General features: G+C 50.0%; 1 protein-coding gene across 1 annotated transcript in view; it reads right to left on the bottom strand.

Annotated features, from left to right (window-relative positions):
- LOC146194177 (endothelin-converting enzyme 2-like) overlaps positions 1–15085 on the bottom strand; it is a 300553-nt gene extending 285468 nt beyond the window's left edge. Inside the window, exon 1 of the mRNA XM_084597281.1 lies at positions 14223–15085. Within this exon, the coding sequence (XP_084453407.1) occupies positions 14223–14879 (657 nt within the window). The 5' untranslated portion in view covers positions 14880–15085. The remainder of the gene's footprint in view (positions 1–14222) is intronic.
- Between the last annotated feature and the right edge of the window lie 706 nt (positions 15086–15791).

Genomic DNA, 15791 nt, shown 5'->3' with positions numbered 1-15791 from the left:
ATATCATACGAGGTCCCTTGACAGAATCCGATGACGGTCGAACTGGCCCAACCTACGTTGAAAGAAACCTTCCCATCCTTCTTGCGCGCCTTCAGTCTTTCAAGTAAGGTCGGCGAGGTTCCCTTTCTATTTGTGGCCCAATTAACATCCAATGACAGTACATCCTGCATTCACCTAAATAAAGAAAAGTCTGCCCGGAATAAAGAACCAGAAATCAGTGGTCTACTTAACATATCTGATTTGTCACGTCGTTATGGTTTCAGAAAGACGGTACCACGACAGTTTCCAAGACCTGGCTACACTTGTTAGAGGGGTGTCATGCTTTTGCTAGCGAATACTTTAGACTGCGAACCTTTTCTCAAAAATTATTGCACATTTTGAAATACTGAACGTAAAAAGTAATCAGCGTGTCATATATCTTGTATACATACCACCGGAAGGAAAGCTCCCTGAATCCTTTCTCTACTGTTATTTTGAATGGATAAATCAGAACGACTACTCCAGCCAACCACAGATATCCGTGGTACGTCCGATTAGGATCTCAATTGGCATGAGAGGACGTCCAAGTTGGGAGATTCGGTGCACGTCCGAGGGGATGCCCGAGAGGTATACGTGAATGTCCGTCTATGGCCATGAATTTGTGGCTGACACACGTTTTAATATTTGCACAAGATATGGCGCTGATATAAAAGATCTAAAATTAATCTTCGCTCCGTGATGAAACTCCTACCAAGCAGCCCTCCTCAAACACCTTAAAGTCGACAAGTTTTGGCACCATTGTCGCGGGTTTTGTCGTGGTGCTTCTTTGCAATTTCGTTTTTCGAGCTCATTTTGTTATTATGTGGCTGTGGTACAAATGTCCTTTTGACCCTGGAACTGGCTTCGCCGAATGTCAGTGCTGGATGGATGGCTCGCGCAAAGTTACAAGCACTCACGTTAGCCAGCGTACCACTCCGGAGTGAATGTTATGGTTCGTCTTAGGTTGTGATTAAACGGAATGTCACAACGACCATGGCTTTGCAGTGGTGCGCGACTTTTCTTTGTAGAAAAAGAAAGGCAGCGGAATATCAGCGCCACGTCACTAGCTATATGCCCAGAAATACAATATCTTGTGTCATGCTGAGAGGGATGTGTGGCAGCTCTGTTTGTTCTTTGTGTTTAGCTCGTGACTGGTTCTGGTCTCAAAGCATTACTGTGCTTTTGACGTGCTTGTTTGGATTTGTTTCTTTGGGTGGACATACCTTTTATTTTCTTTCTTTTCCCCAGAGCAGTGCATTGTGCCTATTTTCGTTCCTTTCTGAATATGGTTTAAGGAAAGCTGGGGACACGGCTGCACCACGCGTTTGCTTCGCGTCGCAATGGATGAATGCGACCCTCATTCCCCTCGCCCGGAAACCTTAGCTTAGACACACCTCTTATGCGGACACATTATGGACCACCCACGGACATAGAGAGTACCTTACAAAGCGCCGCCACACAAGAACAGAGCACCGGACTCTCATGCTCTCCAGAGTGAGTTACAAGCCGCGGATGCCACACCACAGCCATTGTCATTGAACTCGATGGCCATATCCCATCCCAGAGGTGAGTATACGTTCCGGGTTCTGGGACTTGACATCCCAATGACCTTAACTCTCAGGAAACTAAAGCAGGTGACAGGCGCGATATCGCACCTTGTCCGCCGAGTTTCGGGCCATCACAGAAGCATGAAGGAGAACGACCTATGTCGTCTCGTTCACGCCTTCGTCATCAGCAGTTCCTCATACAGTCCCCTATCTCCGACACCACAGGCAGGATGCCTTGGACGTCATGTTGCGCACGGACGGCCCTACACTTCCCAATCAACACTTCCACCACAAAACGCCACACAACACAGCTGGGGAGCTTGTGGAGGCCGATCGCCAAGCCCAATACTTGCGTCTCACCAAGACCTCCTCCGGTCGCCATACCCTGGAGACATTCGCTCTCCAGCGAATGACCCTCCTTCCCATACCTCGCCCCCTCCACCGAGACCTTCTCATCAAGCCTCGCAATATGCACCCCCAGCACCATGAGCAAAGCCGCCGAGCGCGAGCAGAGGTGCTCCACAAATACTACGGCTCCAGACGCCGTATGGGCCGCATGCACGAATGAGGGAGCATATACTGGCCGTCACCAATTCCTTCCTCTTGCTACTGTCCCCTCGGTCACCTCCTCGGAGGCAGCCGAGGAAGCAGCCACCTGCGCTTGCACAGAAGCACGCTACATAATTTCTGACTGCGATACTACATTTTGCGCGTGGGAGAGTTCAGCATACTGAGCTCGCCCACTGCCAACCCGCCATGTGGAGCTGAAATGGGCCGATCAGGGATTCACGCGTCATGCACCCACAAGCATGCCAGCCACCCCTTCACAAAGCAACGCTCGGCATCCCATAGTTTCCTCTCGCCACCGGCCTCAATCTTAACATCGGATTCACTAATATTCCAAGTATCATGCCCAAACGGGATTCATCGATCATACTGTTAAACATCATTTCCTGTAACACCGACACGATAGGCAACATCGGAGGGGAAGAGGAATTCTCGTGGCATGCCATCCTCACTTACATTTGTACGCGTGGGCACCACGCCTCCCAAGGCAATATTTTGCGTATGCTATGTCCGTACTTCACCGAGTTCTTGCACCAAGCGCTAACCAACAGTGAAACAGCATTTTCCCGCATACCCACTTTTTTATTCCGCGACTTCAATTACCTATATTGCCGCGAAACCTTCAAAACAGTATTTGTTTTTTAACAGCCGCCGGCATACAGGCTTATCACTCTGATTCTGGACCGCGTATCAGGTCCGTAATCTTTGTTAATGCTCGATGTAGCGAGTCACACCTTTATCAGTTTTGTTGTAGCGCAAGATGCACCGATATCTGTCTCGAAGGTTCCGGCCACTCGGGTGTCTTTCCACAATGTTCCAGCTCGTGCTGGTAGCTGTTTGCGACGTTATCTAGATTGTTCTGCGCAGCCTTTAAATTGAGCGTTGCCGAGTGTGACGAGCATTATTCTTTGTTCGACGATCGACGAGCACGTTTGTTCCTATCGCCGCCGCCGAGTTGCTTAGTTCTTTTGCGGGCGCAAGTCAGCCCAAATAAAGAGTTTCTTTAGTGCAATCATCGACCCTTAATTTGTGTCGTCGAACTCGTCACCACTACGTGACATCTGGTGGAGGTGCTGCCTTTGATCCTTCAAGCGAACACCCAAGCCGTGTTCCTGTCGCCCTGGAAGACCAGCCTACAGGTCACCGAGCCAGCCGCCGACTTCAAGGCCTACAACCCGAACACGGTCTGCTGCCTGACCCCATTTGATCTCGGAAGGCATCGACGCTGACAATGGCCCAGTTTACAGCACCGGTTGTTTTCGTCCAACCCCGTAAGCCCTCCTGCTTCCATGGACGACCGGATGAAGATGCGGGAGATTGGATGGACCTTTTCGACCGTGTGGCAGATTTCAACGGCTGGAACGACGTTGCGAAACTCAGGCAGGTCTATTTTGTTCTTCAAGGACATGCCCGAATTTGGTTTGAAAATCACGAGATTTCTTTCAAGGATTGGGAGATATTCAAAGCACAGTTCTTGAGTAGAGGAGATGAAACGCCTGTTTCGCCGCGCCGACCCTAACATGAGTGAAGCTGACAGAGTGAAATTCCTAATGCGAGGAGCTAAAGAGTCGCTTTTTGCGGGGCTTGTCCGGAACCCGCCGAAAACTGTGGAATAATTTGAAAGTGAAGCATCGACCATCGAGAAGACGTTGGACACCCGGATGCGCCACTACGAGCGACCACTTCAACCAGACTACTCATGCCACTACCCCAGCGCATCTGCAAGCGGAGAGAACCTTCGGGACCTCATCCGGGACCTCATCGCAGGATCGTGCGAGAGGAGCTCCGCCAAATGCTGCCATCATCGCAACAACCCCAGGTGGCGACGCTCGCGGACGTCGTGCGTGAAGAAGTTCAGCAGGCGCTGGGCGTTCCTAAAGCGACGACTCCGACGGCTCCAGTGCATGAATCAACAGCGATGGACCATGCAGCTGCATTATGTCGTCCTGCACCCCGACGCGACCTCCCAAGCCCTCGTCGCTATCATCCTGCTTCCGAAAGCCGCCCCTTGGCCCCCGCCCGCCAAGTCTACCAACGATCTTCAAGCCCCAGGAAATGCGACGCCTGGAGGACATCTAACAACCGACCGCTCTGCTTCCATTGTGGTGAGGCAGGACACATCCTCCGTCACTGCCCGTACAGGCGGATCGGCCTCCGTGGTTTCGCTGTCGACGCTCCACGACCCCGTCCTGGCGAGCGACCACAGAAAATCAATGACTTCCTGCGCAGAAGAGAGCACTCGTCGCCAAGGCGTCTGTCACGCTCCCCATCACCGTACAATGCCCGATGTGCGTCGCCGGGCCGCGGTTACGTGCAAGGAAGGTCTCCTAGCCCCCGTAGGGGAAACTAAAGGCAGCAACCTTTGGAGGTGAGGTTGCTCAACGGCGAAAAGACGAAGATCCTCCGCCGGCGACGACCACTAACGACGACGCAACCATTTCATCGCCGCTCCACACGACGACATCGACGACAACACGACCAAAGTGCAAGCAGACACCGCCGCCCAGCAAAGTAACAACGGTATGCCCCGGCCATGACCTGAAGAAACGACGGAGCCGAGATCGGACACTAAGGCCCACATGCAATGCGAGGACGCGAACAAGTGACCTTGAAGTTGATATCGACGATCGCAGAGTCACTGCCCTTGTAGACACCGGAGCTGACTATTCAGTCATCAGTGGACCGTTAGCCTCCCATCTCAGGAAAGTTACAATCGCTTGGGATGGCCCGCTGATTCGCACCGCAGGTGGCAACCTGATTACTCCATCGGGACGATGCACTGCAAGAATAACCGTAAACGGGCGTACTTACCCCACCAGCTTTGTGGTCTTGCAGCAGTGCTCCCGCGACGTGATTTTAGGCATGGACTTCCTAAATGAAAATAGGGCTATCATCGACCTCCGATCCACGCTCATCAAGCTCTCTGCAGATAAAGCCATACCTGCTACGACGACTTCGACGCAACACGTCGCTCTAAACGTCCTCGACGGAGAATTGACCGTGCCGCCCCGATCAAGCGTCGCCGTCAGCGTAGGTAGCACAGACATCGAAACCGCTGAAGGCATCGTCGAAGGAAATATCCAATTGCTCTTGGAACGAGGTATCGGCATCGCAAGAGGCATCGTGAAATTCCGGAGAGGACAAGCTCAGGTGCTGGTAACAAACTTCACTGAAGAATACCGGCATCTCAACAATGGCACGACCATCGCTTTTCTCGACGAATTAGCGGACCTCAAAGACGTATTCGCCCTCCACGACCAACCACTGGAAGAAGCACCGGACCAATTCCGTCAGCCCACATTTGACAGTATTGACCCACAGCAGGAAAAACCAGATTCGCAGTCTTCTTCGAAACTACAGGGATGCCTCTCGTCATCATCGAAGGTACGACAAACACCACTGGCCAAGCACCGCATTATAACGAACACGACCTGCGCCAGAGCCCTTAAGGCCGAGAGAACGGCAGGCCATTCGCGATCAAGTTGACGAAATGCTGCGTGATGACGTAATCCAGACTGCCCCTGGGCGGCACCAGTCGTTTTGGTGAAGAAGACAGCACATTTCGCTTCTGCGTTGATTACCGCCGCTTGAATAGCATAACTAAGAAGGATGTCTACCCGCTTCCCCGCATCGACGACACTCTCGACCGGCTCTGCAATGCAAGGTACTTCTCATCGATGGACCTGAAGAGCGGATATTGGCAAATTGAGGTCGACGAAACAGATCGCGATAAGACCGCATTCATCACACCGGACGGCCTTTATGACTTCAAGGTGATGCCATTTGGCCTCTGCTCCGCACCAGCCACGTTTCAACGAGTAATGGACACAGTCCTGGCAGGCTTGAAGTGGCAAATTTGTTTGGTATATTTGGACGACGTTGTTGTCTTCTAGTCAAACTTTAAAGACCACCTAAAACGACTACAGACAGTGCTGGAAGCCATCAAGTCATCGGGACTAACGCTAAAAGCAGAGAAATGTCACTTCGCCTACGAAGAACTCCGGTTCCTAGGTCACATCGTTAGCAAGGATGGTATTCGCCCAGACCCGGAGAAAACAGCTGCAATCGCACAATTCCCACCGCCTGCCTACAAGGAAGCTGTGCGCCAATTCCTTGGGCTGTGCGCTTATTATCGACGATTTGTCAGAAACTTTTCGCGGATCGCCGAACCGTTGACGCAGCTTACAAAGGCTGACGTACCTTTTAAAATGGGAAGCGCCGCAAGGAGAAGCCTTCGACGAACTTAAGCGCCGGGTGCAATGCCCTCCTGTACTTGACCACTTTGATGAAAACGCCGAGACCGAAATTCACACCGACGCGAGCAGTGTGGGCCTAGGAGCCGTTCTCGTCCAGAAGAGTGCCGGACAGGAGAAAGTAATCGCCTACGCTAGCAGGTCCCTCACAAAAGCCGAAGTCAATTACTCGACGACCGAGAAGGAGTGCCTTGCAATCATCTGGGCCACTTCTAAGTTTCGTCCATACCTATACGGCCGACCATTCAAGGTGGTAAGCGACCATCACGCGCTCTGCTGGCTGGCTAATTTGAAAGATCCTTCCGGCCGCCTTGCCAGATGGAGCCTACGACTTCAAGAATTTGACATGACTGTAGTCTATAAGTCGGGCCGGAAGCATTCCGACGCAGACTGCTTATCCCGCGCTCCCGTCGATGCTCTCCCGAACGACGATGACGACGACGCCTTTTTGGGACCGGTAAGCGCCAGCAGTTTCGCAGAACAACAGCGATCAGACCCTGAGCTGAAAGCGCTAGCCGATTACTTGGAAGGAAAGACCGCTTCCGCTCCTGGTGTGGTCAGGCGACATTTATCATCCTTCACGTTAAGCAATGGCCTCCTCGTGAAGAACTTCGCACCCAACAAGACCGCGCAGCTTCTCGTAGTGCCTAAAACCCTTCGGCAAGAAATTCTGCAGGCGTTGCACGATGAGCCCACAGCAGGCCACCTCGTATTTGCGCGCACGTTGCGTCGAATCCAGGAGAAGTATTACTGGCCGCGACTGCCTGCCGAAGTTGCCCACTACGTGAAGACGTGTCGTGAGTGCCAACGACGCGAGACGCCGCCGATCAGACCAGCAGGACTACTAAATCCGATTCCGCCCCCAATCCTGCCCTTTCAACAAATTGGGATGGATCTACTCGGCCCCTTTCCATCTTCGTCTATGGGTAACAAGTGGATCATCGTGGCCACTGACTACCTTACCCGTTACGCCGAAGCAAGAGCACTACCAAATGGTACCGCGGCAGAAGTCGCCAATTTTTTTGTCGAACAAATTCTCTTGCGACACGGTGCCCCAGAAGTGCTCATTACGGACAGGGGAACGGCGTTTACGGCAGAGTTGACGCAAGTCATCCTGCAAAACAGTCACACAAGCCATCGACGAACAACTGCGTACCATCCCCAGACCAATGGCCTTACGGAGCGCCTGAACAAAACGATCGCGGACATGATCGCTATGTACGTCGGCGCTGAACACAAGACCTGGGACGCCATCTTGCCGTACGTGATCTTCGCGTATAACACGGCAGTCCAGGAGACGACCAGAGCGACCCCGTTTAAGCTTGTGTACGGCAGGGAGCCCACGACGACGCTCGACGCAATGCTGCCGCACGTAACCAGCGAAGAAAACCTTGACGTCGCCGCCTACCTGCAGCGTGCAGAGGAAGCCCGACGACTCGCACGGCTGCGTATTAAAGACCAACAGCGCACCGACAGCCGACGATACAATTTACGACGACGCCATGCAGAGTACAATCCAGGAGACCAAGTGTGGGTTTGGACACCAATTCGCCGTCGCGGATTAAGTGAAAAGTTGTTGCGTCGATACTTTGGACCATACAAAATCCTTCGCCGCGTCGGACCACTGGACTATGAAGTCATTCCCGACGGAACGTCAGCATCACAACGGCGACGCGCACGCCCAGAAATTGTACATGTTGTACGACTGAAGCCATATTACGCGCGTTAATGAATCTGTGGTGTTTAAACTTTGCAGTGTTTATGTTTAAGTTTCTTTGTTTTGGAACATCAAGGCGATATTTTTGTAAGGGGGGAGTAATGCCGCGAAACCTTCAAAACAGTATTGGTTGTTTTTTAACAGCCGCCGGCATACAGGCTTATCACTCTGATTCTGGACCGCGTATCAGGTCCGTAATCTTTGTTTGTTAATGCTCGATGTAGCGAGTCACACCTTTATCAGTTTTGTTGTAGCGCAAGATGCACCGATATCTGTCTCGAAGGTTCCGGCCACTCGGGTGTCTTTCAACAATGTTCCAGCTCGTGCTGGTAGCTGTTTGCGACGTTATCTAGATTGTTCTGTGCAGCCTTTAAATTGAGCGTTGCCGAGTGTGACGAGCATTATTCTTTGTTCGACGATCGACGAGCACGTTTGTTCCTATCGCCGCCGCCGAGTTGCTTAGTTCTTTTGCGGGCGCAAGTCAGCCCAAATAAAGAGTTTCTTTAGTGCAATCATCGACCCTTCATTTGTGTCGTCGACCTCGTCACCACTACGTGACAATATCAACTTGTCTCTTCTCTCAAGAGGTGCAATCGAGGCAATTCATCGAACTAGAGCTGGATCATTACCTTCAACAGGTGATATCACGGCCCACTAAAGGTGACAATACATTAGACCTCCTGCGCACATCAACCTCCGGTAATGTATCAAGTATAAATCTGCTACCCGGAATCATAGCCTCCTTCACATAACCTCCGATAATGTATCAAGTATAAATCTGCTACCCGGGATCATAGCCTCCTTCACATAACCATCTCATTATCAATGGAAAAAAAGTCACCATCAAGGAAACTAATCACAGATTCGAACTTGGAAATTATTAATAGCAAACTTGCAGAATGTTTCGCTACTTTCGAAAGTTCTTATTTGTCCCGCACGGTTCATGCTAACTGGGAGTGGTATAAAAACATTGGTGAACTTGAAAAATCAATACATTCCTACTATTCTTGTAATCCCTGGTTTAATAACGCCTTCTGAACCGTAAAAAACGTCTTTATAGGACAGCAAAGGAAAGTAACAATCTTTAAAAAATGGGACCGATACCATTAAGGTGTAAAACAATATCTAAATGAATTTGCAGATTCTTTGTTCTAGGCCAAACAAATTCCGGCATCAAATAAATCCCGACCCAACCAAACTGAACTGGCTTCCTTATTAAATGATTTCACTTATCTTTTCACTCCCACCAACAATTCAATCGTTGATAACCGATGAAATAAATATAAATAAATGCATATCACTCAGCATCACTGTCGACTAAACAAAACACACTGGTGACGTGCCGGAAGCGCGCATAATACCAATTTTCAAATCAGATCTCTTACTAGTGTCCCCTCAAAGCTGCTTGAACATATCATGGGTCAATTAATTACTTTTATCCTCAGGTTTACGAAAACTATACTTTCATGTGAAACACAACTAGCCCAGATTACTCACAATTTATTACAGTACATGGACGACCATTATCAGACATCTTTTTAGATTTCTCGAAAGCGTTTGATCGTGTCTCACATAATCATGTATTGCTTAAACTATCCAGCATCGGAGTATCACAAAAATTGTTATCGTGGGTTGAGCACTTGTTAAAAGTACAGTTTACAACTCCTCTATCTAGCGTAACATCAGGTGTTCCTCTCCTTTATTGTTCCTAATCTACAAAAATGACATGAAATCTGAACTGCGTCGTATACCATAATCAACCAAGATGACACTTTGGTTCGACACCACCTTTAAATACCGATAAGGACATTTTCCCCATAGCGTCTGAATTGTTCCCCTGTCTGCACCATCTTATGCTCCGAGGCTTCTTCGCGCACCGTGGGCTACGCGTCAGCTATCTGGACGTCTCCTCCGCAGTCGCGGGTGAAGCATCCCGTCTTGTCCGGCCTCCCCTTGCTGGTGAGTGTTTTATTGCTAGCTGTTGTTGTTTGTTGTTCCCAAGAGAACGGCCAGCAGTGGGTCGGAGGGTAAAACGTAATTATCCCCCTATTACAACGCCAATTTCTCCACGGTAAAAGAGAAAAAGGTGTTACCTAAATACTTTGCGCCAAAATCTCCACAAACTCCAGAAGCGGTTTCATGACAAATGATGGACCCCAGGTGATGGTGACAATTCTCGGATGTATGCTAACAAGGGAATGTAATAATTAGGACGCCCAATTATGAAATCCCTAATCGTTACGCATCGATTACGAGAAATCGAATAAATTATTGGTTTTTAAATTTAACCCGACCAAACCCGAATTTCGGAGTGTTTTCACGAAAACTCAGTTTCTCCCCAATTAGCAAGTCGAAAAATAACGCCCTATTTTTATCCCCCGAATTTGAAAAAAAAAAAAAATAAAACCCGGAAACGAATAACCCTGTGCGTAACCCTATGCTGCCAGCCTTCCGTCTACATCTCCCGGACCTGACAAATTCCTGCTAAGATTTTCAAGGGAACTAAGCATCTCACAAGCCAAAGCCTGCCACTCATATTCGCCCAGTCTCTCAACACCAGTCAAATTCCAGATGACTGGAAATCAAGCAAAGTTGTGCCAGTTTTTAAGACCGTACTGACCCCTCGAATTATCGTCCCATTTCACTGACATGCATCTCATGCAAACTTTATTCTGTACTCCCATATTGCAAATCACCTCGATCATAACTCTTTCTTTTTCACCAAGCAGCATGGTTTCAGGGCAGGCTTCTCGTGCGAAACACAACTTTTCGAATTTACTACCGATCTTCACCTAAATCTAGATTCTTTACTTCAAACAGACGTCATCTACCTAGATTTCTCAAAAGCATTTGATCGCGTCCCTCACCAGCGTCTCATGTGTAAACTTGAATGCCTATCCCTCGACCCTCTAATCTTAACCTGGATCCGCACAGTTCACCGCCATTGGCCGTCATGCATCCGAAACTGCTCAAGTTATCTCCGGAGTTCTCGCTTCTTTTCCTCGTTTTTATCAACGACCTGCCACATGGGATTTCGTCATCCGTCCGCCTTTTTGCGGATGATTGCGTCGTTTATCGCAGCATTTCCAATAATACCGACAAGGAACTTTTACAAGCCGACCTCAATAAAATCCAGAAATGGTGCTCCGACTGGCTCGTGCAGCTTAATATTTCAAAATGTAAATTCATGCACATATCACGTAAACGCTCCATTACATTCACTTCCCGTACTCCCTAAACTCCACTGCATTATCACTAACAAACAGGTATCTCGGTGTTGAAATAAGGAACAAATTAACTTTGTGCTAGCACCTACAGAACACCTGGATTCATCCGAAGAACACTGGCCATGAAAATAGAATATGGAAGCCCCAGCAGGTTCTCTCGAAGCCATTCAGAACCGCTTCATAACTTCCCAGCGTGACTGACTTGAAATCATCTCTCGTCTTCTACATAAATTATATTTCAACTTTCCTGCACTCCGAGAAAACTCATTACGTGCTCCTTTCCGCTCATCTAACTTCCGTAGCATACAACGTTTGCATGGTTCCACAAACGCCTTCCTCCCATAGAGGAACATACAAAGCATTGTTACCGAGTATAATCCAGGCAGTTACTTACTGATCATTTCGACCTGCCATATACATCTTGCGCTCCATTATTAGCAATCCGATTTGCGTGCACTGTTGTGTCAACGTCAAATTTTCTGTAATTCATCTTTTTGCCACTTTTGTTTACTATAGTTGATTTTACTATATATCGTTATTTTGCTATGCCTTGCTACATGGTTATCTGTATTTTGTGCGCACTGTATCGGTTGCCTGACTTTTCTTGTTCCCTTAACGTTTTTTCCCCAAATTTGTCAATATTATGCATATTTGTATTCTTTTCCTTTCCCCCTTATGATAGGAAGGGAATAATAAATAATGATGATGAACAGCCAAAACAACTGGGCGGCGACGAAAGCAGCACGTCGAACAGTCAATTGAATGTCAAAACACAGTGGAAGCATTTCCTCTCGGCACAGACAAAGGATGCTTTTGGTGACAATAGTTGGCGGCAATATGTTCTTTTTCACAAGATGCTTTTAGCGCATCAAAGCTGTGATGAGCGCGCTTTGAGGCGAATCTTCGTGTGTTCCCGAATTTAGCGACTCTTGCCCGGACAGTCTTTTCTATAATTGCGCAACCACTAGACGACAGTCATTGGCGTAAACGACTTCGCAGAATACGTTGGTTCAGCCTCGTCATTTGTACTTTTGTGGCGAAATTCGACGTAACTCGCAAAGCGGTTCGATCACCAATTATCTCGAGGGAAATTAAGCCGCAGGAGGGCATTCATTTCAAAATCAAGCTACTCCCCCTGATTTGATAATTAGTTTATTATTAATATAATTGCTAGTCATAAACTTTCTTTTCAGAATGATACGTGATTGCCGCCATTATAACCGTCCTTGGGTGCGATAATTTTTAACAGTTATTCAGTGTGATGACACAGGGCACTGCGCCCTCGTCACTTATGCTTCACCAACTATTCGCCTGCGAATGTCATTCACATGGGTATGCGGCACACGTGCAACCAGAAAAAGGGGGGTCAACGATTTTCCCAGGCTTGCAGCAGAAACTTTTTTTCTCTTTTTCTTTTTTTTTTTTAGCCGGGGCGATATGCTTCATGTAGCACAAAATTAGCAGTAAACTACATCTTCGGCTTGATGTGTGACGAGATCACAGACAAAGTGCATTTTCACGTTTAGCGGTTTAATTTAATATATCCTTATGTTTTTTCTAGGTTGAGCGCCCGACCTCAAACTCAGATTGCGAGTTTATGGTGGGTCGGTGTGTTTGAGGCGAGGTTTCTGATACAAAAGCGCCACACTGGTGGAATTGTTTATATCCCAACGGCTAAAGGAAGAACTATAGGACATGCGTGCTGGGGCTGCAAGCCCGTTCTTACAAGACCTCAGTACAACACAGCATCAAAGAGCGCTGCCGATACCTGCGAGAGACCTCACAAGTCTCGGTGCGAATTCATTGGACACCTGGACATCACGCACAAGGAACTGGGAACAGAATGGCCCACGAGGCCGCTGGCGCGCAGCTAGAGGAAGACCGCCGGCATAGCCTTGATGTGGGCCCGTCCAACTCGGACCACCCTTACTGTTCTCCCGTCTCCTTCATCATACCGGACTCTGTCATCACACGGCTTAAACATGAGCGAAGGGGTTTGTTGCGGGACCTTGTCCCCGGTATTAACCCTCCGATCCCTTCCGGCCTCTCTCGTCCAGCCCAAGTTCTAACTCACAAGACGCGAGCCGGTGCAGCGTACACACCGGACATCCTGAGTCAATGGCGCCGAACCAAGATCAGCTGCCCCAACTGCCCTGCTGACTCCGTTGACCTGCAGCACTTGGTCTGGACCTGTCCTGGCACGGCTGGCCTCCGCGCACGCTACACATCTGCTCACCACATTCAGAGTTACGAAGACTGGACAGCCCCCCATACCAACGCCAAGCGCAAGCTTAGTGCCCTGCTAGACTTCATGTCGGAGTCTGGCGCCCTCAACCTCACCTAACCCACCCCCTTCCCCTCTAGGCCTCAGGTCATCCTCATGAATAAAGGTTTATGAATGAATGAAGGGGCAGTGCTCTTGGTGAATTTATGTACTTGTTTCTGACAGCGCGGGTACCGATTTCGACGAAGCTCGCAATGATTGCTACTCCCCTCGAGTTCTGCAACCCGCAAGGCCACATTTCTTACCTCCCCTTAATAATCTAGCTATTGAATAACGGTTCTTCCTCCCAGCCAAACTACAACGCCTGCAAAAGTTCTATCATGCCTCTAGCCGTTACACTTGTTCCTCAGCCGGTTCTTGGTACCCTCTGAGAGCGCGTACGTACTACAGGTAGAAGTATTCGGAGTTTATGCTAGCCTGTAGCCCAGTTAGGCACTCCAGCATCCAACTCGACGTTTACTCACTTCCAGCTTGTTTCGAAACCCTTTGAAACGCCCGTCTACCCTCCTCGGCGGCGGCCAGAAATGGGGTCGCCTCACCCCCCCCCCCCCCCCCCCCTTTCCTCACACACTTTCAAGGCCGTAAACAGGACGGCGTCAATCGTCTCACCCGGATAGTGCGGTCGGCGACTCCCAGCTCGAAGAAGGGGCTCACTCCGAGGTCGACTTGCAGCTTCTCGAGCGCCGTGTCGCGGTCCCAGCTCTGCAGCGACCACGAGGAGGAACTGATGAGCTCCCATCCGCCCACCTGCCGCAGCCGGTAGTTAAGTAGCGCCAGTGCGTCCTGGCTCAGGCTGCGCGGCTCCATACACGTCTCGTAGAAGCGCTTCGCCTTTGCCTCGGCTGACTGCTGTTCGCCGTCCACCAGGTCTACCAGGTGCCGTACAGCGTGGTGCGACTGGCGCTGCAACGCCGTCGCTGCGTCTTCCCCAGCTCGGCGGCGGCAAGCGAACGCGTACGGGTCGTCGCAGGGCGCGGCGGCGCCCACCTCAAGGCCTTCCAACACGCGGCCCGCAGAGCGCAAACAGGACGCCGTGAGGCAGCGCGCTTCGGGCCCCCCGGCGCCCGAGTGCACCTTGACCGAGAGGGCGACGATGATCACGAAAAAGACGAGCAGAAGCACGCACAGAAGCACGATCACCAGCGATGGGATGTTGGCCACGGCCGAGGTCACCTGGGCACGGAGCTTGGACATGCCGCCGGCAGGCGCCGCCGACTCGGGCTCCATGCACTTGTCGTTCTCTCGCGGTTCACTCTTGTCGTCCATGTCGCCAGAGGCCCACTTGTTGCGCGCCGCCGCAGCCCAAAACAACCCGTGCAACTTTTCAAAGCGCACACCAAAAACCGGCTCCTGACTGCCGGGGTGCCGCTGACCCCGCGATGCTTTTCCGTTTTTGTTTTTTCCTTTTGCCTGGTGGCGCCGCTTGTTGGTGAGCGCACTAACGACTCGTCTGCTCTGTAGTGCTGTAGTCCGCTGGGCGGCGCTAATAGCAAAATACAATACTACAATAGTAGACACATCTTTTTTTCTTACTCCATGTACGACCACGGCCGGTCTCGAGGAAGAGCGCGCATACCAGACCTTCTTTATTGGAATGCTCCGTCGCTTCTGCGCATACGCCAGCAGAAAGGAGCGAGGAGGAATAAGTACTTTCTTCTGGGCGAGTTGGTTCATATTAGCAAAAGGAAAAAGACTTGCGCAAAAAGTAGATGAAAAAGAAAGAGACGTGTCTTGTTGTCACGTCTCATTCTTTTTCATCTACTTTTTGCGCAAGTCTTTTACCTTTTGCTAAGAGGAGGAATAATTTGCCGGACGTGACGTAAAACTTGTTTTATGTTTTGTCTGCCGCTTCTCGTCGCCGTTTCTAGCGATAGTATGAATAGTGCTCTAGACGTCTAGGAAGACTGCTTCGTAGACGTCTACGTAGACGTCTACAGGTTCGCGTATACCTGAACTGGCGAACCTGAACTTGCAGAGAGCCGGCTCCGTAAACTGCGCATGCGTGCCCAGAACCAAAGTGGAAAGGAGGATGCGTTGATTCTCTCGACGGATGTGACGTCAAACAACTTTTAGTATTTGCTTTTTTCTGGAAATAAGCCTCAAACCCAGATGTCAATTACCCCGTTTCGAACCACCGCACCCGAGCAAAAGCTGGCGCGCTTTTCGGGCAATGGGTGC

This window comes from Amblyomma maculatum, chromosome 3, assembly GCF_055883805.1.
Source record: "Amblyomma maculatum isolate TAMU_Amacu chromosome 3, ASM5588380v1, whole genome shotgun sequence".
Classification (NCBI taxonomy): Eukaryota; Metazoa; Arthropoda; class Arachnida; order Ixodida; family Ixodidae; genus Amblyomma; species Amblyomma maculatum.
Note: the sequence above shows the minus strand (reverse complement) of the source record. Positions and strands in the feature narration are given on the sequence as shown.